This window comes from Orcinus orca, chromosome 16 (assembly GCF_937001465.1).
Source record: "Orcinus orca chromosome 16, mOrcOrc1.1, whole genome shotgun sequence".
Taxonomy (NCBI): domain Eukaryota; kingdom Metazoa; phylum Chordata; class Mammalia; order Artiodactyla; family Delphinidae; genus Orcinus; species Orcinus orca.
Genome location: NC_064574.1, coordinates 17,260,622 through 17,285,094, shown reverse-complemented (window position 1 = coordinate 17,285,094; position 24,473 = coordinate 17,260,622). Strand labels below are relative to the sequence as shown.

The 24,473-nt window shown below is 50.8% G+C and overlaps 2 protein-coding genes across 3 annotated transcripts in view; both read left to right on the top strand.

Annotated features, from left to right (window-relative positions):
* The window catches only part of L3MBTL1 (L3MBTL histone methyl-lysine binding protein 1), a 52,741-nt gene extending 44,547 nt beyond the window's left edge, over nucleotides 1-8,194 (top strand). The window contains exon 20 of the mRNA XM_049698704.1: nucleotides 8,087-8,194. Within this exon, the coding sequence (XP_049554661.1) occupies nucleotides 8,087-8,134 (48 nt within the window). The 3' untranslated portion in view covers nucleotides 8,135-8,194. The remainder of the gene's footprint in view (nucleotides 1-8,086) is intronic.
* A 4-nt stretch (nucleotides 8,195-8,198) lies between these two features.
* SGK2 (serum/glucocorticoid regulated kinase 2) lies at nucleotides 8,199-24,009 on the top strand. 2 transcript variants are annotated; one of them, XM_004272861.2, is made up of 14 exons: nucleotides 8,199-8,332; nucleotides 9,440-9,499; nucleotides 10,181-10,230; nucleotides 10,737-10,794; nucleotides 11,001-11,084; nucleotides 11,983-12,114; nucleotides 13,183-13,295; nucleotides 13,591-13,627; nucleotides 14,666-14,752; nucleotides 17,161-17,256; nucleotides 17,977-18,132; nucleotides 19,936-20,025; nucleotides 21,621-21,826; nucleotides 23,617-24,009. In XM_004272861.2, exons 2-13 carry the CDS (start codon nucleotides 9,464-9,466, stop codon nucleotides 21,783-21,785), a joined length of 1,104 nt encoding a protein of 367 aa, XP_004272909.1. In that variant the 5' UTR covers nucleotides 8,199-8,332; nucleotides 9,440-9,463; the 3' UTR covers nucleotides 21,786-21,826; nucleotides 23,617-24,009. The 2 variants fall into 2 exon arrangements, with proteins under 2 accessions (XP_004272909.1, XP_033289649.1); XM_033433758.2 differs by lacking the exons at nucleotides 8,199-8,332; nucleotides 9,440-9,499 and adding an exon at nucleotides 9,509-9,859.
* Nucleotides 24,010-24,473: the final 464 nt, after the last annotated feature.

Sequence of the window (24,473 nt, the reverse complement as noted above, 5' to 3'; positions counted from 1 at the left end):
CCAAATGTAAAATAGATAGCTAGTGGGAAGCAGCCGCATAGCACAGGGAGATAAGCTTGGTGCTTTGTGACCACCTAGAGCGGTGGGATAGGGAGGGTGGGAGGGAGACGCAAGAGGGAGGAGATCTGGGGATATATGTAAATGTATAGCTGATTCACTATGTTATAAAGCAGAAACTAACACAGCATTGTAAAGCAATTATACTCCAATAAGGGTGTTAAAAAATGAAAAAGAAAAAGAAGGAAGCCACTTGAGAATTTCTAAAAATGACAGATGGAGGAATCGCAGTATAATCATGCTATTTAGACATGTGGACGTGATTACCAAAGGAAGCAGCTAAATCGTGTTCCTTGTCGGTGAGGAATGAGACAAGGAACTGAAGTTTTTCATTATCCACCTCATAGTCCAGCTTGATTTTTAAAATTTGGTACATTTATCACTTTCTAAAAATCTTTTTTCCTAAGAGAAAACTGGAGGGCTCATCTCTGGCCTGTGTGTGAACGATGTTGGCCCAAGCGTCCTGCGCCCAGCCCACTTGGGTAACAGGCTTTTCAGTCCAATGCCTGTTATTCCCTCGGCCTATGGATGAATCTGCAGGTGTGAGAGGGTGTGTGCAAGTGTGGGGTATTGGTGGGAGTAGGGACAGGGGACCAGATAAAGCACAGAAAAGTGGGCTGAGGAATGTCAAGGTGGAGGGAATATTCACGGAGGTGGGTTCCTATTGGTTCAGGCTCTCGTTTCCCCTTCTCATCCCTGAGAACAAACCTTTGACCTTCACACCCAAACTACAGAATCCAGCCAGCTGAGAGAGAAGAGACAGGGAGATTGGAAGGGTAAAGAAGGAAGATGAAGATGGGAAGGGATTGCCTTACTGCAGTGGCATCAGGGCAGGGGTGGCCTTGGCTATTTTCTGCAGTATTTTGAGGGGAATGGGCAAGTTTAAGCACTGCCGATAGCCATGTCAGTTGGTACAGCTCGTTACGGTAATTTGGTAGATAGGTCAAAATTAACCCAGCGCTCCCACTTGCAGGAGTTTATCAGACGGAAACGCTTGCCCAAGGTCACAGGATATTAACACAAAGATGTTCTCTGCGGCCCCGCTTAGAATTACTGTGATTTTGGTAACAGTTTGAATGTCCATCAGCAAAGGAAGAGTGAATAGGAAATAGGAATGGGAAATTAATCCCACAATATACAATGTGATACAGATGTTTTTTAAAATGTTGTATGTGTTGACATGGAAAGCTGTGTGTGAGGGGAAGAAAGTGAGTTGCTGAACAATAGGTATAGTACGGCCCATTTTTCTGGGGGGAAAATTGGTGCGATATGTAGATGAGGGCGCAGACAAAAGTCTGGAAGGAGAATCACCGTTTTGTTAACAGCAGTTACCCCTGGCGATGAGATGGAAGGTGGGTTGGAGGAGAAGCTTACACTGTTTATTTCAAAGTCTTCGGTATGTTGGAATTGTTCCCTACAGTTTATGCAACACCATTATGTGGGTTGTTTTTTTTTTTTAACTGGCTTTGCGAGTGTGTGGGAGGAGGGATGTAGGGGAGGAGGAGCTTGGCAGAGCAGGCGCAGCTCTGTCCAGAAAGGGGCAGGACCCGGGGCTCTGCCCTGGTTTGCTTGGTGCCCTTGGCCAGCCACCACTTCTCTCGGGGCAGGAGCCAGACACCTGCCGCTGTGTGTTGGCGGAGGCTGGGAATGAGGTGTGCAGGGTTCCTCCAGAGCACATTAGAGCAGCCAGTTTCTAAGGCACTAGAATGACTGGGAAATTGTTGACATTTTAATAAAAAGGCAGCGAAGAAGGCAGCATGGCAGTCAGACTCTTGAGTTGCCTGCTAAGAAGGGGGCACTGAGCAGAGGTTTTCTCACCTGTCCAGCAGGCCAGGCCCTACGCCTTCCCTGAGTTAGAACCCTTGGTCTGGGCAGCTTCAGATCAAGCAGGAGAAAGCCTGGGGCGAGCTGAGCCCTGGTGCCTGAGCCTCAGTTCTCCAAAACGCCAAGCGGGGCATGGGTCTCAGCTCAGCCATGGTTCTCCTCCCAGGACGGTGCCCAGGCAGTGCAAGACCAGGTGAGCTCTGTGCCCCGGCTTTGGCTCAACACAAGAGAGTGCCAGAGGTATCAGGTGATGAGGCTGGCTCCGCGGAGGGAATGAGCTGCCCCTCCCTGGATGGATCCACGATTGGGCTAATCCCAGAGGCGGGTCATCCCCATCAGGGAGAGCTGTGCAAGACAAGCCCTTTCCATGGTCAGTTCTCCAGGCTCTAAGAGAAAGGGAAAGTGACTCCGCTGATGGAATCAGGGAAGACTATGTGGGAGAGTCAGCATCTGAGCTGGAATTGGAGGTGGGGGTCGGTGGAGGGGGGCGGAGGGAAGATTTCAGAGAGTGAAATGTGACAGTGTTAAAGGGCCTTCAGAGCTCCTCCCTGTAAGGCAGAACACACACCGTCATCACCGATTCACATGAGGCTCAGGGAACTGGCGTCGCTTGCCCAAGGTCACACAACTTAAGCTGTGCTGTACCTTTTTCAAAAGGGTCCCCAGGGCAGGGCCCCGTGGAGGAGCGAGTGGGAGCAGCCAGCATTGTGATTCAGGTCCAGCGGTTAATTAGTAACTGGAAAGCCCTGCAGCTGGTTCCCAGCCAGCAGGGCTGGGAGGTTGAACTTCAGCTGGTTTGGGAGCCTGAGCGAGTGGGTGACAGGTCGCTCCTGACCAGGAAGGTTGTTCGGCAAGTTAGGGTTGGGTTTCAGGTCAGAGGGACCATGCAGAGAGGCCGGAAGGCAGAGCTGGGCACGGGACTGCTGCCCAGGACCTGAGCTGGGATCCAGCCTTCTCAGGTGAGCGGCTCAGCCGTGAGCAGGGCACCTGCCTGCCGGCCTGTTGGTCTACCAAACTGGGGAACTAGTTACCTAGCTAATTTCCTTTCTAACTACCCTATGGACTTCTTTCCTTCCTAACACCCTCCTTGCTAACTCCCTTCCTTCATTTTTTCTATAATTTCCCTCCTCCCTTCCTTTTTCTTCTTCTTCTTTTTTTTTTTTTTTTTGTGGGATCTTTAGTTCCCCGACCAGAGATCGAACCCACACCCCCTGCAGTGGAAGCGCGGAGTCTTAACCACTGGACCGCCGGGGAAGTCCCCCTCCATCCCTTCTTTGCTCCTTTCCTTCCTTCCCTCTCAACTAATTCTCTGCCTTCTCAGCTGCCTAATTTTCTTCCTTCCTAACTAACCCATTTAATCCTAACTTCCTTCCCACTAACTTCATTCCTTTCTTTTCTAAATTCCTAACTTCTTCCTGAAATTCCAGGCCATGGGCTTTGGAGTCAGACTGCCTGGGTTCAAAACCCAGTTATATCATTTACTACCTAGATGTCTCAGTCAAGTCACTTCGCCTCTCCATGCCTGTCTCCTCCTCTTTAAAACAGCAACGATGATAGTTCCTAACCCATGGCACTGCAGGAACAAAATAAGACCCAGTTGGTATGCACTGTCATTGGTATGTCATTGCTAGGCACTGGGCAGGCAGGCTTGTAAAGGAATAAATGACAGTAGAGTGAAGACAGTGTAATAACAGAAGTGGACCCAAGGAAGGGAGCTAGGGTTCATGGCACTGGGGGTGGTCTGGCGGGGCTTCTGGGGAAGGCGAGCGAGGACAGGTGCAAAGGTTAGCTGAGCAGACCAGATTGGTCAGGGGAGTGTTCCAAGAAGAGGGAGCTGTGTGACACCACCCGCACTCCCACCGCATTCAGCAGGTCCAGGGAGATGGGGGCAGGTGAGTGTAGTGATGGGACAGAGGGATGCAAGTCTAGGCTGGGGCAAGTTAGGGGGAGGAACAGGCTGGAGGGTTCACGGAGGAGCTTGGACTACCTGCCCCCGGGAGTTTGCAGGGGTCTCTGTAGGTCTGAAGAGTCGGGGGAAAAGTATCGATGTTCATTCAGCCTCTGGCCAGAAAAATCAGAGGGCACTGGTACCAGGAGAGAAAGATGCTGAGAGTTTGCTCAGGTGTGGGAGTCACAGTCAAGGTGATGGGAGAGTGTGTTTGGGGGCAGCAAGTATGTCAAAGCTCCCACCAGGACTTAGTACCTAAGTATTAAGTGAACAGCAACACTTTGAGAATTTTTACACAGTGGTACAAAGATAAAAAGGAACGTAACCCACTGTCACCTTGGGTCATGTCCCTTCAGCCGTTTTTTTGATGGTTATTTGCATGTCTATACTTTCCTTACAAAGATGGTATTCCTGGTCACCTACCATTTGGAAACCTGCTTTTTGCCTTGACGTTGTATCACATGTATGTTCCCGTTTTGATTCCCATAAGCTTGTATACCATTTTTTTAATAAATTTATTGATTTTATTTATTTATTTTTGGCTGCATTGGGTCTTCGTTGCTGCAGGCTTTCTCTAGTTGTAGTGAGCGGGGGCGACTCTTCATGGCAGTGCACAGGCTTCTCATTGCGGTGGCTTCTCTTGTTGCGGAGCACGGGCTCTAGGCGCACGGGCTTCAGTAATTATGGCTTGCGGGCTCTAGAGTACAGGCTCAGTAGCTGTGGCGCACGGGTTTAGTTGCTCCACAGCATGTGGGATCTTCCCGGACCAGGGCTCGAACCTGTGTCCCCTGCATTGGCAGGAGTATTCTTAACCACTGTACCACCAGGGAAGCCCTCGTATACCATTTTTTAGCTGGGTAATTTTCCATTTTATGTATGTACTATAATTTATCTTATCAGTTCATCCCTTGATTCATTGGTCAAATAGGTACTGAGCACCAACCATATTCCAGGTTCTGATCTAGATGCTGGAGATTCAACAGTGAACAAGAAAAGTCTTTGCACTTACAGAGCCGATGTTCTAGTTCAAGACAGAAAATAAACAATTAAAGAGTTGCAGGATAAGGTGTCAGAGAGTGAGGTCTTACACCGGATGGGGAACCGGTGGGACTTGTATCGCGGTGTGGCCAACCATCCTGGTTTGCCCAGGACTGTACTGGTTTAAGCACTTGAAAGTCTCACATCCCAGGAAACCCCTAGGTCCAAGACAAACTGGGACAATCAGTTATGCACAATCAGAAAAGTCCTCTCTGAGAGGTGACATTTGAGCAGAGACTTCTGTGATGTTAGTGGAAGCCAGCCATGCAGACATCTGGGGAAAGAATTCTAAGCAGAGGGAAACATAAGTGCAAGGGACAGGAGGCTAGAGGGAGCTCTGTGTGTTTGAGGAACAGCAAAAAGGCCAGACAGGTCCTAGCGTAGTGAGAGGGAGGGCCTGGAGACCCAGGTGGAGATGGAGATGGGAGCCGGTTCACATGGAATCTTGTTGACTGTGGTAAAGACTTTGGATCTGAATCCTAAGTGTGGTGGGAAGAACAATGGAGTTTTTGAGCAACAAAGTCACGTGATCTGATTTCCAGTTTTAAAGAGTCACTCTGGCTTTGGTGAAGAAAGATTCTAGAGGCTCAAGATAGAAATAGGGACACAGGCATATATACAATGGAATATTACTCAGCCATAAAAAGGAACGATATAGTGTCATTTGCAGAGACGTGGATGGACCTAGAGAGTGTCATACAGAGTGAAGTAAGTCAGAAAGAGAAAAACAAACATTGTGTAATATCGCTTATATGCTGAATCTAGAAAAATAGTACAGATGAACTTATTGGCAAAGCAGAAATAGAATTACAGATGTAGAGAACAAACTTATGGATACCAAGGAGGGAAGAGAGGGGTGGGATGAATTGGGAGATTGGGATTGACATATATATACTACTATGTATAAAATAAATAAGTAATGAGAACCTACTGTTTGCTCAATGATCTGTGCTGACCTAAATGGGAAGGAAATCCAAAAAGGAGGGGATATATGTATACATATAACTGATTCACTTTGCTGTAGAGCAGAAACTAACCCAACATTGTAAAGCAACTCTACTCCAATAAAAATTAATTAATTAAAAAAAAAAAAGAAATAGGGACACAGTAGGGATGCTAGGGCAATAATCCATGCAAGTGATGATGGTGGCTCAGGACAGGGTGGTTGCAGTAGTTTCTGGATATATTTTGAAGGTGGAGTCTAATGGGATTTCATGGTGGAATGGAGGAGGGATGAGGGTGCAGAGTTTCTAGAATGAATTCTGAGTTGGTGTCCTGAACTTTTGAGTAGATGGTAGTACCATTACTGAGATGGATGTCAGAGGGAGGAGTAGTCTGGGGCAGAGTGGAAGGAATAGACTTTCCTTTTGGACATGTTAAGAGTGAAGCACCTCTAGGCATCTAACTAGTGAAGTGTCGGAGAAGCCAGAGTCAGGAGAGAAGCAGAAGTAGAGAGATGAGTTTGGAAATCGTGGCGTTTAGTCGACACTTAAAACCATGAAACTGGTTGTGGTCAACTGGGGAACAAGTATAGGTAGAGGCCGGGCCAGTGTTTCAGGGTAAAAAAGAGGGGAATCCAGTGGAAGATCTGAAGAAAGAGCAATCCACGAGGCAGGAGGGAAACCGGGATATCCTAAAGCCAGCTGCGAAAAACAGGTTATGTCCTCAGAGACACTGACTTAGATGAGGACAAAGAATCCATCGCTGGCTCTGGCACAGGAGGTCATTGGTCCACTCTTCCGGAGGCATGTTGGGATGACAGCCTGTTTGGAATGGGTTCAAGAGAGAAAAGGAGGGGGAGTGGGGACCAAGTCCAGACAGCTCTCAAGGACTTTAACTGAGAAGCGAACATAGCAGTGGGATAGTCTCTCAAGAGGGGTGTAAGTTCCAGAGAGGGCGCTATTACAGCCGGCGGGTATTCTGAAGTGCCCTACTGTGGGACACTGAGGTTATTATTTTTATTATTGTTTTCCTGTTCTAAGCAGTGCTCCTAAATGAAGGCTGCATCAGTGTCTCATCATTGAAAAGAAATGTCCTTGTTCTGGGCATTTGTTTTGCCAACATGATATCCTGTCCATCTGTGTATTGGTTCAACATTTCTGTTCTTAAAAAATGGAGAGCTCTGATACTGTTCTTGGGTTTTCCTCGTATGACACCCCCGCTTCAGAGCCCACAGAGAACCCCCAAGGCCACTGGGCTTAGGTCCCTCCCTGACCAGCCCCCTCAGCCCCAGCTGCACAGATACCCACCCTGTAGTGAGCTACAGAGGTCTGGGTGTGGCATGTGGTAACCACATAGAAAGTTCCAGAAGGGCAGGAGCTTAGTCAGGCCCTGTCAACTCCTTCATTCCCCAGAACGCCCCATGTAACCTCCGCGAGAGAGAGGAAGGGACCCTGTGAGTACCTGATTATCGCACCAGGCAGCAAGGCCTTCATGCACCAGGGTGCCACCGGGACCCTGCTTCCTGGCTCTTACACAGCCAACCAGCCCTGCCCTGGAGACAGCGGCCAGAGCCCCGGAGAGTCAGCAGGGAAAGGCCCAGAGGGCCAGGTGTTCAGCAAAGACCAAGGCCACGCTGACTGAACCAGACAGCCGGGCTCTGAAACACCTGCAGGTTCTTGGGAGGCAAAGGGCTCTCGGCTGCCACGGTGAGGTCTCTGGAACCTCATCTTCAGCCCTAGATGGTCTGCACCAGGCCTTGGTAGGCCCTGGGGAACATGTCTCCTCACAGACAGGCCCCCTACACACACACACACACACACACACACACACACAACACACACACACAATTTACTGATATACACCGATATGAACACAGACACACAATGACGACTGTCACACACAGGTATCACACAGACTCACACTTATACACATACACACAGCACGTTAACATATATAGAGGTACACACTGCCATGTCCACACACTACACTACACAGAGACTCATTGAAGCACATCTCCACACAGTGAGAACAGAGAGTCACAGATGTACAGACACACCGACAAAATTATACAAACGTGGTCACACGGATGCACAAATACCCTGACATACAGGGACACACTGATACACCAGACAGACAGACACACTGACACACATTTCTGCACGAAACACCTGCACACACACTCCTTGCCCCACACTCTCACACGCATTCTAACAAGCCCCAGCGTAGCCCGGGCTCTCTGGCAGCTGTCGCTCACCGCCTTCCACCCACACCCCCCAGGGGGAGGCGATGTCCCCGAGGGAACAGAGGTCTTCGGTCCCTTCTTAAGCCCCGCTGGCTCCCACGTGACATCAACAGCCCCCTTGCTGTGGCCGGGAGTTCCGAGCTGGGTGCCGGGGCCGGGCCGGCGCCAGGCACAGACACTTCGGCCCTTGTTGGGAGAACAGAGAGAGGCTCTCTTGTCCACTGACCATCCTCCGGCTCCAACCACTGGTTCTCCCCGCGGCCTCTCCTCAGGCTGTGCAGGTACGTGGGGCTGGGGAGGCCGGGGCCTGGCAGAGGGGCTGTCAGGGCCAGGCCAGGGGGGCGTGTGGGCTGTCTGCGGGAGCACAGACACGGGGCACTGGCTGAAGCCAGGCCGCACTCCCTATCTGGGCAGTTCTGTGGCTCAGGGCTCCACAGGGCTGGGCCATTCCCTCGCTTCCCCTGTGGTCCCTTTCTCAGCTCCCAAGAAGGCCAGGGGGTGATTGCTCCAGGGACCCCCTTATAAAGACGGGTGGTCTCTACTGCAACCCAGGTCCCACAGTAGGCCAAAGCTGTGGTCCTGGCATGCACAGTGCCCAGCAGCCTGCACGAGCAATTGGGTTCTCAGGTGAGATCTCGGTTCTTGACCTTGACCTTCCAAGCAGGGATAGGGCTCTGGGGTCCTGGGCACGCTGAGCCAGGGCCTGGACATACCGGCCTCCCCCACCCTGCAGGCTGGGGGCAGGGAAGACATATGCTCCTGGCCACATAGACCGTTGGTCACACTCTCCACTGTTTCGTCTCAAATAGACATAGGTCAGTGGGTCTGTCCATGGCTCTGGCCCAAGGTCCCCAGGGCAGCTGCCCTTCCAGGGACATTAGGCGGAAGTCTCTGTGGCAGAGAGATAATAGTCAGCACAGAGCCCAGCCCGGGGCCGTCCACAGGGATCCAGGGGAGCCCAGCCTGCCCCTCACAAACTGTGGGACCCTAGGCAAGTCCCTTTCTGGGCCTCAGACTCCCCACCAGTGAAGTGGGGGGAAGGGTTCAGACTTCATGCTCTGCAAGTCTCCTTCCAGCCTTGGCCACCCCAGATATCCAGAGTTGCCCTGGCTCACAGGGATCTTGCTGCCCTGGCCGTCCTCAACCCTTGAAAGGACTCAGCCTAGGAGGGGCCACCGCTGACCATCCTCCCTCTCCCTCATGAGATGTTTGATGGGAGAGGCTGGGTCCAGGGGATATCATTTCTTGTCCCACGCAGGGGTTGCTGACCTCGGGCAGGTGTCTGGGTTGGGGAAGGGTGGAGAGGGCAGCAGTGCCTAAGGCCCCAGACAGGTGGCACTAATTCCCCAACATCAGCTATCTCATCCTGCTTCTCCTTGTGTCCCCAGAGCCCACCTGATCACTGTTACAAGATGGACTCTAGCCCGGCTGGGACCCCCAGTCTGCAGGTGAGTGGGTCTTGGTTCCCCCACCCACCACCAGGGGGCTCACTTCCTCCCAAGGCTGAGGAAAGCCCTGGAAGTCCCAGTCAGCCGCGTGGGCGGTCCCAGGACTGGGGGTGCCCGCAGGGGTCACTGTGAGACCACAGAACTGGGCCGTTTGCAGGGTAAAGAGAGAAGGGACTTGGACAAGGGCTTCAAGAAGTAAATGGGGTGGGAAATCATGGGATTGGCCCTGAGGACACCTGCGTTCTCATGCCAGTGGGGCATCCTGGAAGTCCTTGGATGGCTCTTCTCTGGGCTTCAGTTTCCTCACGCTCACATTTGGTACAACGGCCAGCAGCCTCCCAAGGCTGTTGTGTGAAGCAGGTGAGATGGTGGGTGGGTTGGCAGGTGGACGGAAAGAAGGAAGGAAGGGAGGGAGGGAGGGAGGGAAGGAGGGGGGAGGGGGAGGGAGGGAGGAAGGAGGGAGGACGGAGGGAGGAAGGAGGGAGGAAGGAGGGAGGAAGAAGGAAGGAGGGAGGGAGGGAGGGACGAGGGGGGGAGGGAGGGACGAGGGAGGGAGGGAGGGAGGGAAGAAGCCTAATAGAGATACTGGAAAAGGAGCAGGACTTGGACCAGGGGAAAGAGAGGGAGCCAAGGACTAGGGACCCTCTGATTTTAATCACTTCTTTCTTTAAATGTCTCTAGCCCTCAAGGGCCAATGGGAATATCAACCTGGGGCCTTCGGCCAACCCAAAGTGAGTTCTCATCTCTCATATAACTTTCCTCCCTGGCTCCCCTCATACCTGGCTCCCCCCTCCCCTTGGGAATATAATCCAGTTCTCTGGCCCAGCGTCAAGATCCTCTGCCATCTGGGCCTAGGACCGGCGCCTAGCTTCATCTCCCACTAATTCCCCAGCCTCTGCCCATGCTGAGCCCTGTGGCTGAAGTATCCCCCCAAAGTCTGCATTACTAGCAGCTCCCCACCCTCCAGGCCCTTCTCAGTCTTCGGAGGTCAGATTCCTTTGCCTTCTACGCTGTTGCGTCTGGTTTTCTCCCGGCCTTGTCTGTTTTTACACGATTGTGAGATCCCCAGGGGCAGGGGCCAGCCTTATAAGACCCTCCTGGCTGGGAGAACATGGTGTTCTTAGAAAGCTCCCTGCCTTCTCCAGCTTCAAAGTTAAAAAGAAGCTCTGATTTGAACTAAAGCCTCAAGTTTCCCAAGCTTGCAAATGCTGACCCGTGTTCCTCCCTCGTCCCCCAGTGCCCGGCCCACCGACTTCGACTTCCTCAAAGTCATCGGCAAAGGAAACTACGGGAAGGTGAGTGACCCGTGAGCATGGAAGGCCTGGGTCTCCCCTTCTCTGGCCTCTTCTGCCCCCTGCTGTTACCTGCACATGCAGAGAGGGAGCTTACAACCTGCAGAATCATGGGCGCAGGGCAGGGGCTGGAGGCCTGCACTGCCATCGAGAAATACGAAGCCTGGAGGAGTAGTCACCACGGGTTCTGCATTTGTCTTTCTGCTCAGGTCCTACTGGCCAAGCACAAGTCCGACGGGATGTTCTACGCAGTGAAGGTGCTACAGAAAAAGTCCATCTTAAAGAAGAAAGAGGTACCAGGGCTTGGGCCCAGGCATCTCCTCTCCTGCTTCTTGACGGCCCCCCGCCCCCAGCCTCAGGTGGCTTCCAAAGATGCGTCCCAACTCTGGGCGCAGAGGTGGCCCAGCAGGGGGGCCAGGTGGTGCCTGGGATGCTGACCCTTCTCCAGGAAGGCAGGCTAACCGCCTTACCCCAAGGGCCTGCAGGTGACCCGGCCCGGCTCTCTGCTTTCCCCTAAAGATTCAGGGCTCCGTGGTGGACCAGTCCTCTGCTCTGTCAGGTGCCGGCCTCCCCATCTGTGCAACGTGGGGGTCACACTTCAGGCTCTCCAAAGGCGCTTCAAGCTACAGCCAACGGGGAGTTCTAGATACTTTGGCTGACTTGAGTCTCTTAACACCAGCTCCATGAGAAGGACAGAGCGGGCCCTGAGAGAGAACTGGATGTCAAGTTGGAGGATTCAGGAGAGGGAATTAATGTTAACAAGGACGTCGAAGGGAAGGTGTCCTTCAGAAAGCTGCAGGAGGTGGCCTTGCAGCTGGCCTTGAAGCTAGGATTTTGATGGTCTGAAAACGGCATCCAGGCAGGGGGACAGCAACCAAGGCTGAATGTGGATAACGCTCAGCTTCTCCCCCTGCAGGATTGTCCTTGGGACTCATTTATGCGGCATTAACATAGCTTTGCTTACTGTCCCGGGGAGGGGGGCGGGGCATTTGGATCCAGGGCTGGAGGTGCACCCACGTGGACTGGTCAGGGATGAGGTAGACCGCAGAGTCCTGGATACTAAGCAAGGAGCCTGGGCTTGGCTCCGAGGGCAGTGAGGAGTCACGGTGGGTGTTTGAGCAGGGGCACGAGAAGGTCCTGGGTGAGGTGGCCGTGTAGGCGGTGACACGGCCCGTCTGTGTGACTCTGCAGCAGAGCCACATCATGGCGGAGCGCAGCGTGCTCCTGAAGAACGTGTGCCACCCCTTCCTCGTGGGCCTGCGCTACTCCTTCCAGACGCCGGAGAAGCTCTACTTTGTGCTGGACTATGTCAACGGGGGAGAGGTGGGTATAGGTCCACGTGGCGCCTTCCCTGCCCGGCCCTCAGCAGGAGTTTTCCATCCCACATGCTCATGGTGCCTCAGGTTCTGGAACAATCTCCCCCTCATCCTTACAACAGACCCATTCTGCAGCTGAAAAAAACCGAGGTTCGGGCAGGTAACTCACTTGCTCAGGGCCACTCAGCCTGTACCCGGCAGAGCCAGGATTGGAAGGCAGGTCTATCGAACTCCCAGCCATCATCATTACTTGACTTCCAAGCAGAGCTGCCCACAATCCCTTCAGTGGACCTGGGAAAAGTCAATGTTAGAGGAGCTCTGTGGTCAGTATTTCTAATGCCCCCATCTTACACCAAAGACCACTGCATGGGAGTGACCAGTCCCTGTGGGAATGATCTGAGGCCACCTGGTGCCCCAGAAGCACAGCTGGGATAAGCTGGGCTCCCTCTTCTGCCTCTCTGATCAAGATGACAAGATGGCCCTTCTCAGTGACCCCAGATTTAACCTGTGTGACCTCATGCTCCTTAGCCTGATGCCAAGAGGGAAGTTTTTGTCCTACATCCCTAAATTCCCCGGTGGAGGTACAGGGCTTTCTTTGCCAGCCAAATAAACCAAAGCAACTGGCCCGGGAGCAGATCTAACCTAGGCTCAGTTTGACCATCATAATCATTTTATCACTGGGTTGGAGGAAAAGCACATCTTTGACGCACCTGGGTTCACATCACAGCTCTGCCGATTACAGTACGTGACCTTGGGCAAGTCACCTGACTGCTCTGACTCTTCCAGTTTCCTTTTCTGTGAAACTGGCCTGTTTCTGTGAAACAGGAAGATTAAAGGAGATTAGAGACGTGAGAGGGTCTGGCTGGAGCCTGAAACTCAGTAGGTGGTCCACCCCTGCTAATTCATCTTTCCTGCTGACACTTTGCCCACTCTGTGGGGCAGGGACCGGCATGCCCTTCCTTGTATGAGGACATTGCAGCTTAGAGAGTGGGTCACTTGGCCAGCTGCCCCCCACCCCACTCTCGAGGAGCTGGAGCCCCCCAGGAACCCGCTCACATGTCTCCTCCTCCTCCAGCTCTTCTTCCACCTGCAGCGGGAGCGCCGGTTCCTGGAGCCCCGGGCCCGGTTTTACGCCGCCGAGGTGGCCAGCGCCATTGGCTACCTGCACTCTCTCAACATCATTTACAGGTGAGGCCTGCCTGTGGCTCAGAGCTAGGCCTGGCCCTTCTGCCCCAACAGCCAGGCGTCGTATGAACCCCCAGACCCTGCTGAAATCCTGGTGAACCTGGTCCTCTGTCTGAGGAGGAGGGCCCGCCAGCAAGTGGGGGCCTCCTCCTTCCTGGGATTGAGTGCCCATCCTCCTCGGGCTCTCCCTGTGCATCTCTGCATCTCCATGAAGATTCCTCTTGCAGGACCCCGGTCCCCAGCTCATGTCACTAAGCAGCTGTGACATCACAGCGCCCTTTTCTCTCGTTTTCTGCAGGGACCTGAAACCAGAGAACATTCTTTTGGACGGCCAGGTTGGTGGGTATGTGTGTGTGCGTGCGCGCGTGTGTGCTGTGTGCCCATGAGTGTGTGTGCATGCATTGTGCATGCGTGCATGTGGCTAGGGACGCATTCAAGTATGTGTGTGCATGTGTGCCTATGCCTGTATACACACATATATGTACACGCATATGCGTTATGTGTACACGTGGCTACGTATCCATGTGCGTGTACGTGTATACGGGGTGGGGGGAGGGGTGGAGTCATGTGGAGGCTCGAGGATTTTGTAGTCCTTCCGTGGCATAGACTGTGTTCCCTGGAAATAGACTCTGAGATGGACCACTGGGTGCAGAAGCTTCCTGGGGGACACTCTCAAGAGATCCACGTTTAAGGGGCTGGGGAGGCAGGACTGGGCAGAGGAAGCAGCTCGCCTGCCTTGTGGTTGCAAGTGAGGCGTCCTCAGCTGGTCATACAGGGGTGGGGTGGGCCTGAGCTGGGATGACTCTTTAGAACTGTTCCAAACTGAGGCAAGGAGGCTGGGCATCTGTGCCCCTACACTGACCAGTCATTGGATGGGGATTGCCCCTTGAGTGGGGGCATGACTTTGGATGAGGGCAATGGCCCAGCATGGGGGGATGGGTGGGACAGCTCCTAAAGAGGGGATCTGGACAGAGCCCTGCAGCATCCACTCACTGCTCTACCAACCACCTTCTCGCTCAGCTGCCACAAGGCATGCTTTCTGGGTCCCCAGCCCTCTGTTAAGGGGGCTGCTGCCACTAGGCCTCTCCAGCGAGAACATTCTGGAACTGCTGCTGTTGTAGGTTGTCGATCTGAGTTTATGATGAGCTGGGGGTAGACAGTGCAATGCCATCTCCCCACCTGGCCCCTGTGCTGCTCTTAGCATCCAGGTTAGAAGCACTGAGTCTCTGAGTGGAGCCGCCAGTTCGTGCCTTTGCCAGGGACATCAGACCCCACGGCCGCTGCCCCAGATGTGGCATCTGGGCTTTGGGGATAGACCTGGGTATACCTTTGGCTCAGACCACCCTCCCACCCCTGCCCTCCCTCCTCTATAGGGACACGTGGTGCTGACGGATTTTGGCCTCTGCAAGGAAGGTGTAGAGCCTGAGGAGACCACGTCCACATTTTGTGGCACCCCAGAGGTAAGCTAAACCTCCTGGGAGGCGCAAGGCTGGGAGTGGATGAGGCCACAGCTCCTGATTAGGGCCACCAGCTTATATCAGAGGGACTCACTTCTTCCACCCAAGCACTTCCCCGAGCCGGCTGTACACTCAGCCTTGGTTCCCTCCTCCGTGTCATGGGGGCACCAGCTCTAGGGGCTGCTGGGACCCGGCTGGTGAAACTCTGCAGTAGTGCTGTCCGATAGAAATAGAAACAGAAATGCAAACCATATATGCAATTTAAAAATTTCCAGCAAGCACATTTAAAAAGAAAAAAGAAAGAGGAGAAATCAATTTTAGTAATATATTTTATTTAACCCAACACAGGCAAAGTAGTATCATGTCAACATATAATCCACATAAAATTGTTGAAATACTTTATTCTTTTTTTTCCTAACTAAGTCTTTGATCTGGTATGCCTTTTATACTTATGGTCCCTCTCAGCTCAGCTCAGCCACATTTCAAATGTTCGGCAGTCATGCGTGGCTAGTGGCTACTGTATTGGACAGCACTGCCCTACAGGGTGAAGTCCATGTGCCACAGGAGGCCCTGGCCTGACAGTTAAGATCAAGGTTTGCAAGGGTAAAGACACTGGTCTACCTCCTTCTTCCAGCCACCAAGATCCTGGAGGGTTAAAATTTGCAAGCTTCAGCAGTAATTCACATACATCTCTCTGTCCTGCCAAGGCCTCCCTGCAGCTTTGGGGTTAAAAACCTTTCCTTAAACTCCTTGGACCTTGGGTCCAAAGGGTTTCCCAGCTGCTTGGACAGATGTCTGGATTGGGGGTGGGGGACTGAGGCTGCAGGGCTGGCAAGTCCTCCCGAACTGGCATGGGACAGGAACTTAGCTTTTGTTTTTCTCCATGTGCTTGAGAATCTGGGTCTCAGATTTCAGCTGTCTCCTCAATTTGGTTTTAGGGGAGCTGATGGACAGACGGCCTCTCTAAGCAGGAGCTATTGTCTGTGTTTGGGTATGGCAGGGTGTCCTCAGACAGAACTGTCCTCCCAAAGCCTAAAAGCCCAGCCGTCCCTTCCTTGGACACTGCTGAGGCGAGGAGGGGATACGGCACCTTGGATTGTGTCGGAGACATGTGGCCCTGACGAGTTTCTTCCATGACTCAGCCACTGCCATGGTGCTGGGAGCACAGACAGGAGTAACCACAGTTGCTCCCATTGTTCAAGGGGTAACACATATGTTAGCATGTGTCCTTAACACAGCCCCTAGAGAGGGATTCTGCGGTCCCATTATGTGGATGAGGAAACCAAGGTTCTAGGAGGTTCAATGACCTGCTTGTGACCACACACCCAGTAGGGCTCAGGTCTGCGTAATTCCCTGCCCCTCTCCGCACGCACAGTCTCTCGAAGTGGCTTTGTCTGTTGCTGAGACCCCTTTCCTCAGTGGCAGAGACACCAGGCTAAGAGGCCACTAAGCCCTCAGGTTTGGCAGGAAGCACAGCTCTGCCTCAGGTTCTCCCCTTGCGCAAGGCACGCATTCAGCTGTCAGGAGGAACACAAGTGCCACCTCCTCTTTCCTGACTCCTTTCCATTCATCTGTTACTAAGATTTCCAGAGCAAGTACGTGCCACACTGACTTACACTTTATCCGTTAGTCTTCCCACTGCCCCGGGAGTATTCCCAGGGCTTTCCTAGTCCCAAGACACTGACTGGATGCTTTTGAGCAAAGTCGATAAAGGCACCCACTTTGGGCAGACTAATTAGAAAAAGTTTCCCCTTTAAATATATGTCAGTTGGGACTTCCCTGGTGGCACAGTGGTTAAGAATCCACCTGCCAATGCAGGGGACATGGATTCGAGCCCTGGTCCGGGAAGATCCCACACGCCACGTAACAACTAAGCCCACGTGCCACAACTACTGAAGCCCGTGCACCTAGATTCCATGCTCCACAACAGGAGAAGCCACTGCAATGAGAAGCCCTGCACCACAGCAAAGAGTAGTCCCCACTTACTGCAGCTAGAGAAAGCCTGAGCAGCAACAAAGACCCAACGTGGCCAAAAATAAATAAATAAATTTAAAAAATAAATATATGTCAGTTGTCAGATGCACCCCTATACTAGGGTTATGGCTTGGTAAGTTGATCATAGCCAGGCTTGCAGCCCCTTTTACCCCTTTGGTTGGTACTTTTGTGTGATGCACAACACATACAACTGTACAGGGCAGTCCTGCCTGATCTCCTCTATGTCCCTAGCACACTGGCAAAGAGCCCCACGCAAATCAGGTCTTTGACAAATGGATGCTGAATAAACATAGGCACAGACAAGTAAATATCACAGCAGGATCAACCCCTGTTGAGCTTTTCCTCCAAGTGCCTTGCTTACAAATGGGGAGACGGAGGCTGAGTGTCTTTCAGATACATGTATTTCCCCTCAACAGTACCTGGCTCCAGAAGTGCTTCGTAAAGAGCCTTATGATCGGGCAGTGGATTGGTGGTCCTTGGGGGCCGTTCTCTACGAGATGCTGCACGGCCTGGTGAGTGGGGTAGAGCGGACTCTGGAAGAGATGGGGGTGGATCTGTCCCTTGTGTGGCCTCCTCAGGCTCCTTGAGGAAATGAATGAGCCATCACTCCTCTCCAAGCTGAAAAAAGGTGATGCCAAAGTGAATACAAGGATTAGATATATTTTTTCAATAAAGTCAGTTCCGCACTTTACAGTATACCGTCTCACATGTTACTCCTGTGGTGCCTCATGACAAGGAAACTGAGACCCAGAAAGGTCACAGTGCTGGCAGGTTGTGGAACCAGCCCCTGGACCCAATCCTAGGCTGCCTGCTCTTCTCATCTGAAAAATTACAACCTGTCTCAAAGGATGGTTGTGAGGCTGGGATGAAATGATGACAGGAAACTGTTAACTTTGCAAAGTGCAAAGTCGTTGCACAAGCTGGATTAAGAGACATGGGATAGAGGAGGCACCTGGGGGATCCACAAGCCTCACACTGGTGGGGAGAGACTTCTCGGCCTTCCCAACAGCCTGTGCACTGGGCTGGATGCCCTTAGGTCTCTGTCTCTCTCCCATCTGCCACGTGAGCCATCGCAGAGACACAGGTCTGGCTGAATCCTTCCAGCTGCCCACTTTGCTCCAAGTGTCCCTGAGAACTGTGCCCACTTTAGCATGGATGGTCCTCCCGTCTCTCTCTCTCTCTCTCTCTCTCTCTCTCTCTCTCTCTCTCTCTCTCTCTCTCTCTCTCACCAGCCGCCCTTCTACAGCCAAGATTTGTCCCAGATGTATGAGAACATTCTGAACCAGCCGCTACGGATCCCTGGGGGCCGGACAGTGGCCGCCTGCGACCTCCTGCAAGCCCTGCTTCACAAGGACCAGAGGCAGCGGCTGGGCTCCCAAACAGACTTTGTAAGTGACCTGCTAGCGGAGCACTGGCCCCTCATGGGGCTCTCAGCTTCCTGCAGAGGCAACCCAGAAGCAGTGACATGCATCCAGCTATTTTCTAAAACCAGGCACTGCTAATTCACGCATTTGGAGAGTCACAGCTGCCTACTTATTTCCTTCATTCTAACGCTTTTATTCAACCAGTATTTATGGAGCACCTCCTATGTGCCAGGCATTGAGCTAAATGCTAGGGGTTCGTTAGACTGGGTCTCTGCCCTTATTAAGTTTATGAGGGGAAGGCAGACAGACGAACACAAATTATTACAGAGTGTGACAATACGATGAGAGGCCAGACAGGAATTCAGGCAGGGCTTTACTGGGACTTGTGCTATACAGCACGAGGGGGCAAAAGAAAAGTAACAGGTGCCCTCTCTGAGGAGGGTGGACTCATTCCTTAAATGGGGTGAGAGTAGGGGCAGATCTGTGGGTTGGGCAGGAGGGGTGGCTTAGGTTGTCTGCCCACCCCCTTGGTGGTGGTGTGTGCAGGGCTCATGCCCGGTATCCTGCTTTTGCTCCCAGCACCTCAGAAGCGACAGTTGGTTTTTGGCCTTTTTGTATCTTATGGTTCATAATTTGTCCCAACTGTGCATGCTCCCTAGAAGCTTGCTCTTCTAGCGTAGAAGTTGAGATGCATGGATTGTGAGATAGACTACGTGGGTTCCGATCCCTCCTCTACCAATTACTAGGTGCAGGACCCTGGGCACATGGCTAACCTCTCTCTGTGCACCTGTTTCCCCATCTGTAATAACAGCACCCAGCTCATAGCTCTTATGAAGATTAAATAATATATACAAACACCTAGGCCAGCGTCCAGCACGTAGTGCTTTTACAAACTGCCCTATATGCCAGATACTGTGAAGTGTAACAACATTTAGGGCATTTGCCTACCCATCCCTGGACAGCTTAAAGAACAGGGCTTTCATGAAGACAGGTCCCCTCCTTCCCAGAGGAAATTTGCATCTTAAAAAATATGTATGATTTTTAAAATAAGGTATACATTCCCATAGATCAAAACCCAAAGGATATTCAGAAAAAGTCCCTCCAGCCACTGAGTTTTTTAAATTTGGGGGCAATGAGTGTTACCAGTTTCTTGGGTGTTCGTCTGGAAATAGTTTTGATCTGGCTTTGTAGCAACCCCCCGGGGGGGTTTGATATGGAGCCAGAGAATCATTCTTTGAGAAACACAGGTAGAGAGAGGGTCCTGCTGGAACAGGTGGACGTTCGTGCCAGCACTGGTTTGGATTAGGAAAGAAGTGGTGAATCACGCCCAGGGCTGAATCCTAAATTCCGGATCTTTGGGAAACTGCAGCTTTTCTTGGGGCTTTATTTCCCAAATCTTCCATAGTGAGTCGATTTGCTCTATTTCTCTGGTTAGAATTCTGGAAGAGTCAGGATGCACTGAAGCAGAATGGGGGACAGGGGGTCCCCAAGATCCCCTGGGGCCCCCAAGAGCAGGTCCTGCTGTCTTGTTCACTGACATACCTCTACAGCCTAGTATGGTACAGAGTAGGTGCTCACTAAATAGCTGTGGAATAAACAACTGCTACGAGGAGAAGGCTGGAGTTCGAGATAATGGCGAAGGGGAGAAGTCTAACTGCAGACACTCCTTTGTCCCAGGAAACCAGCCAGAACGACAAGTTACCTTCCTGGTAAAGAGTTTAGGGCTTGACAACCGGTTGCCAATAGAGTTGGAGCTCCGAGGCATGTGAGGTGGGGTGGGAACGCCAATGGAAAGGGCTACTTCTGATCAGCACCTTCTTCCTGCAGCTTGAGATAAAGAACCATGTATTCTTCAGCCCCATAAACTGGGACGACTTGTACCACAAGAGGCTGACTCCACCCTTCAACCCTAATGTGGTAAGAGGTCTTCACATTCTAGATTCTGGATTCCCAGGGCTGATGGAAGCTTGGAGGGTATCTGGGGAGGGTATCTGAGCCCGCTGTCTTTCTACAGATGGGAGAACCAAGGATCCAAGAGGCTCAGTGATTTGTCCAAGGCCACCCATAAGTTAGAGGCAGAATTGGGTCTAGAGTCCAGAAGTCCTGACCGCCAGCTCAGCTCTGTGTGAGGAGCCAGGCTGCACTTCTTTACTTTTAGCACCAATAACCCTCATCGCAGAGCTCTTTACAGTTTTTAAAGCGCTGTGTCACGGAGCACCCCCAGACAGAGCCAAGCCCTGTAAAGATTTTCTCTCTCTGTTTAGCTTTTCTCCTTATAATAACAATGGCATGTATTCTTTCTAGAAAGTGTGTAAAACAGACGTTTAAAGCATCAAGGAGAAAAAGCTTATTATCTCACTACCCAAGAGAAAGCACCACTGGCATGTTTCCTTCAAGTCTTTTCTATGTTTTTTACATAGGTCACACTTCATATATATAAATATCATCTCTCCCCTCTTTCTTTTTGCTAAAAACTATGTCATTATTTCCCTAAGTCATATAAGACATTATAAGTATGATTTTAAGTGGCTGTGTAATATTTCAGCCCTATGTTGGCAACATAACTTATTCTACCACATTCCTAATGGTGAACTTTAGGTTATTACCATTTTTTCTTTATCATAATGGACTGATGAATAGCTTTAAGTGCATATCTATGCCCACAGTGGTGATTATTTCCTTAAGATGGATTCCAATTGGGGAATTACCAAGTCAAAGAATGTGAATGTATTTTTACTTATTTATTTATTATTGAGATATAGTTGACTTACAGTATTACATTAGTTTCAGGTGTACAACATAGTAATTTGATATTTTTATACATTATACTCCATACGAAATTATTATAAAGTATTACTATATTCCCTGTTCTGTCCATTATATCCTTGTAACTTATTTTATACCTAGTAGTTTGTACCTCTTAATCCCCTTCACCTATTTTGCCCTTCCTCCCACCCCTCTCCCCTCTGGGAACCACTAGTTCGTTCTCTGTACTGTATCTGTTGTGAACATTTTTTTTTTTTTTTTTGCGCGGTACGCGGGCCACTCTCGCTGTTGTGAGAGGCTCCGGACACGCAGGCTCAGCCGCCATGGCTCACGGGCCCAGCCGCTCCACAGCATGTGGGATCTTCCTGGACCGGGGCACGAACCTGTGTCCCCTGCATCGGCAGGCGGACTCTCAACCACTGCACCACCAGGGAAGCCCTGTTGTGCACAGTTTTTATGTCCTTGATTCATACTGCATTTATGTCACAATCTACTTCCTACCAGCAGCGTCTGGAGGGTTGGTGTGGAGCAGGTAGGGTGCTGGGGTAGGGGATGGAGGAATTGATAGATTGTTATTGGACCTCATGGAGTACAATGACCAATGTAAATGCATAAATAAGTGACAATTAAGTAAGGATGCCCCTGGGGCACTCAGAGGGGAGCATTAACATCTCTCTCATGGCTGTGGGCTCCTTTGACAGCTCTGACCCCAGTGTTCCCTTCTTATCATTGGCTTATATTCACAGGCAGGACCTGCTGACTTGAAACACTTTGATCCAGAGTTCACCCAAGAAGCTGTGTCAAAGTCCATTGGCTGCACTCCCGACACTATGGCCAGCAGTTCTGGGGCCTCAAGTGCCTTCCTGGGATTTTCCTATGCACCAGAGGATGATGCCGTCTTAGATTGCTAGAAGAGAAGCACCTGTGAAACCACTGAAGCCAGCTTGTATCTGTAAGAATTACCTTCAGCTGCTAGTCACAGTGACCCAGAGTAACGATGGCTTAAATAAGACTTTTTTTCCCAGCCAATAAAAGAAGGGTGATGTTAGGTGGTCCAGGGCTGGTATGACAGGTTATCAGAGGCTTTCTGTATTTCTGCTCTGCCGTCCTTGGCAAGTGGCTTCTACTATTAGGATTATTATATTATCATAAGATGGTGCTGGAGCTCTAACCACTGCTTCTGTGTCCTGGGCAGGGAAAAAGGAGGAAACGGCAAAAGCGCACCTTTATAGAGCTTCCCCAGAAGCCCCACCCAATGACTTCTGCTTGCATCTCAGTAGCCGTCCACCCTACCTGTAATGGAGGTTGGGATATATGTCTGATTAACTGGGCACATTACTCCCCACAATAACACAGGGGTCCAACACTAAGAGAGAAGGGGCAAATGTTGGGTAGGCAACCAGCACCTCTTTATCAGAGGGTCTCTTGGTGTTTGGAGTTTGATCTCAATGTGTAAAATGACGGAGATGTAACAAGCCTATAGGGTATCACCCAACACCCTCTTATTTTTCTATGTCGATGATGTCTTTCTTTGGGTGGGTGGATTGCACATTTGTTAGGTTTGTCTGCCTGGCATCTGAACCTCTTGCTATATTCAGGGAATCTCCTGTTTTATGAGCCATAATGAGAGGCAATAACTACCTCCACTTACAGTAGCTGAAAATACTAGATACTAACTTTCCCAGCCCACCCTGCGGCTCGGGCCAGGCATGTGGCCTCAGGATGCACCTGTGCCAGATTTTTGACTCAAGGAAGGAACTGGGAGCTCTCTTTCATGTGGTAGCTGCGGTAACAACACCCACAAAACGGAGCTCCTGGTGTAGAAGTGGCAACGATATAGCAATTGGTACTTATTGGCAGCATCAGTTTCCTCATCAGATCAGTGCTGCAGCATCATTCCTGTCATTCCTGGGAATCCTTGAGTCTTATTCTCTAGTTTTCCCAATGATTTTGAGAGATGCTGATCCTGTTAACCACTCCTTCTTTGCTTAACTGGTCAAAGTCAGCTTGAGAACATTTGCCTATGCTGAACCAGTTTCTGTGCTAGACTTTTTCAAGTCTCAGTTTTCATCAAAACAACCCCAAGGGAGCAACTATCCCCTTTTTACCAATGAAGAAACAGAGAGAAGTTGTACCTTGCCTGGAGGTCACATAGCTAACAAGGGCCAGAGCTGAGACTTGGAGCCATATAAGCTGACTCTGGGGCTCTCACAGGTCACCTTTGTGCTGGTCTGCCTCTCACTCTGTTAGATCCAAGCAGAATGACTTTCAAAGTCTCTAAGGAGAGCCAAGCCGGGTTATGGGAAACGGGGTCTTGAAGAGGAGGCATTCAACTGGATGCTCATCGTCTGAGCCTGGCTGCCAAGTTCATGCTACGCTCTACCTCACATACCTCTGTATGTTTGGCAGGTCTAGGGCCATAGGGAGCCCAGGCTGGGGCTGGTACAGTCCTGGGGATTAGCCATTTCCAAAAGCAATACTGATTGGACGGAATGTGAGCATATAACACCCCATGAGTCCAGGACCCCTGCACTTATCTGATGGATCGTGCTGCCTTATTTCAGTGCCACAAAAGTCTTTTTCACAAGCTTGTGGTTCATCACCTACTTCATGGTGGTCTCATTAGCTTTCTGATTTGTGAACAAGAGAAGAACTTTCTTAACATCAGTGTGTGCTGGTGATTTTACTGCCTTTTCCTCTTAACTCAGTCCCACTCTTTGCCTTACATTTTTGTTTATCCAGCCCCCTGCCCCAGGAATTATGGGGGATGAAGCTGGAAGACCATGGAAAACACACCAATGACACTGACACTGACCTACTGGAGATCAAAGCTGAGTCAAGAAGAGCTACTATTATCCTTTGATATGTGCTGTGAATTCTGAGCGAAACACTATGATTTCCATCTTAATAGCGTCTGCTAATAGACAAATGTGAACTGTGATGAGGGCGAAGCCAAAATCCCAACTTCCCAAAGCAAAAAGCAACAGAGCGTAGTTGTCAGAAATGTGATAGTATTGTCAAAGTATACAACCTTCTATGGGTTGTGAAACACGTAATGGTTCTATCTGCTCTAAGACTGTAACATCACAAAATTTTCACCAGGATAGAAAATAAAAATGATAAATTATGAATCTTGAATTGATCTGTTCAATATCAGAACAGATATGTTCACACCTCGGTTTCCTGAGCACATTCTGAGCTGCATGTGCATTATCTACAATCCTCACAATAAGCCAGCATTTAGAAATTATTAACCTGACTTTACAGGTAAGAAACTTTCACTCAGAGATAGTAAGCAACTTGCCCAAGGTCACCCAGATGGTACAAGGCACAGCCAGGAACTGAACTTGGTGGCAGCTGGTTCTAAGGCCCTTGCTCTGTCTACAACCTCCAACAGCGGAAGAAGTGCTCTGGGCAGCTACTTTTTTGGTCTTCTGGCAAAGCCTGACTGCAAACTGTATTCACCCAATTTGGTACCAAAAGACAGCATCCTCAGGAAGAGAAATCACAATCACTCTCCTCTTCACTTTTTAACTTTGCAGTCACAGTAGTTGTGAAAAAGCAACAGGAGTAGTGTGTGTGTGTGTGTGTTTTAAGAC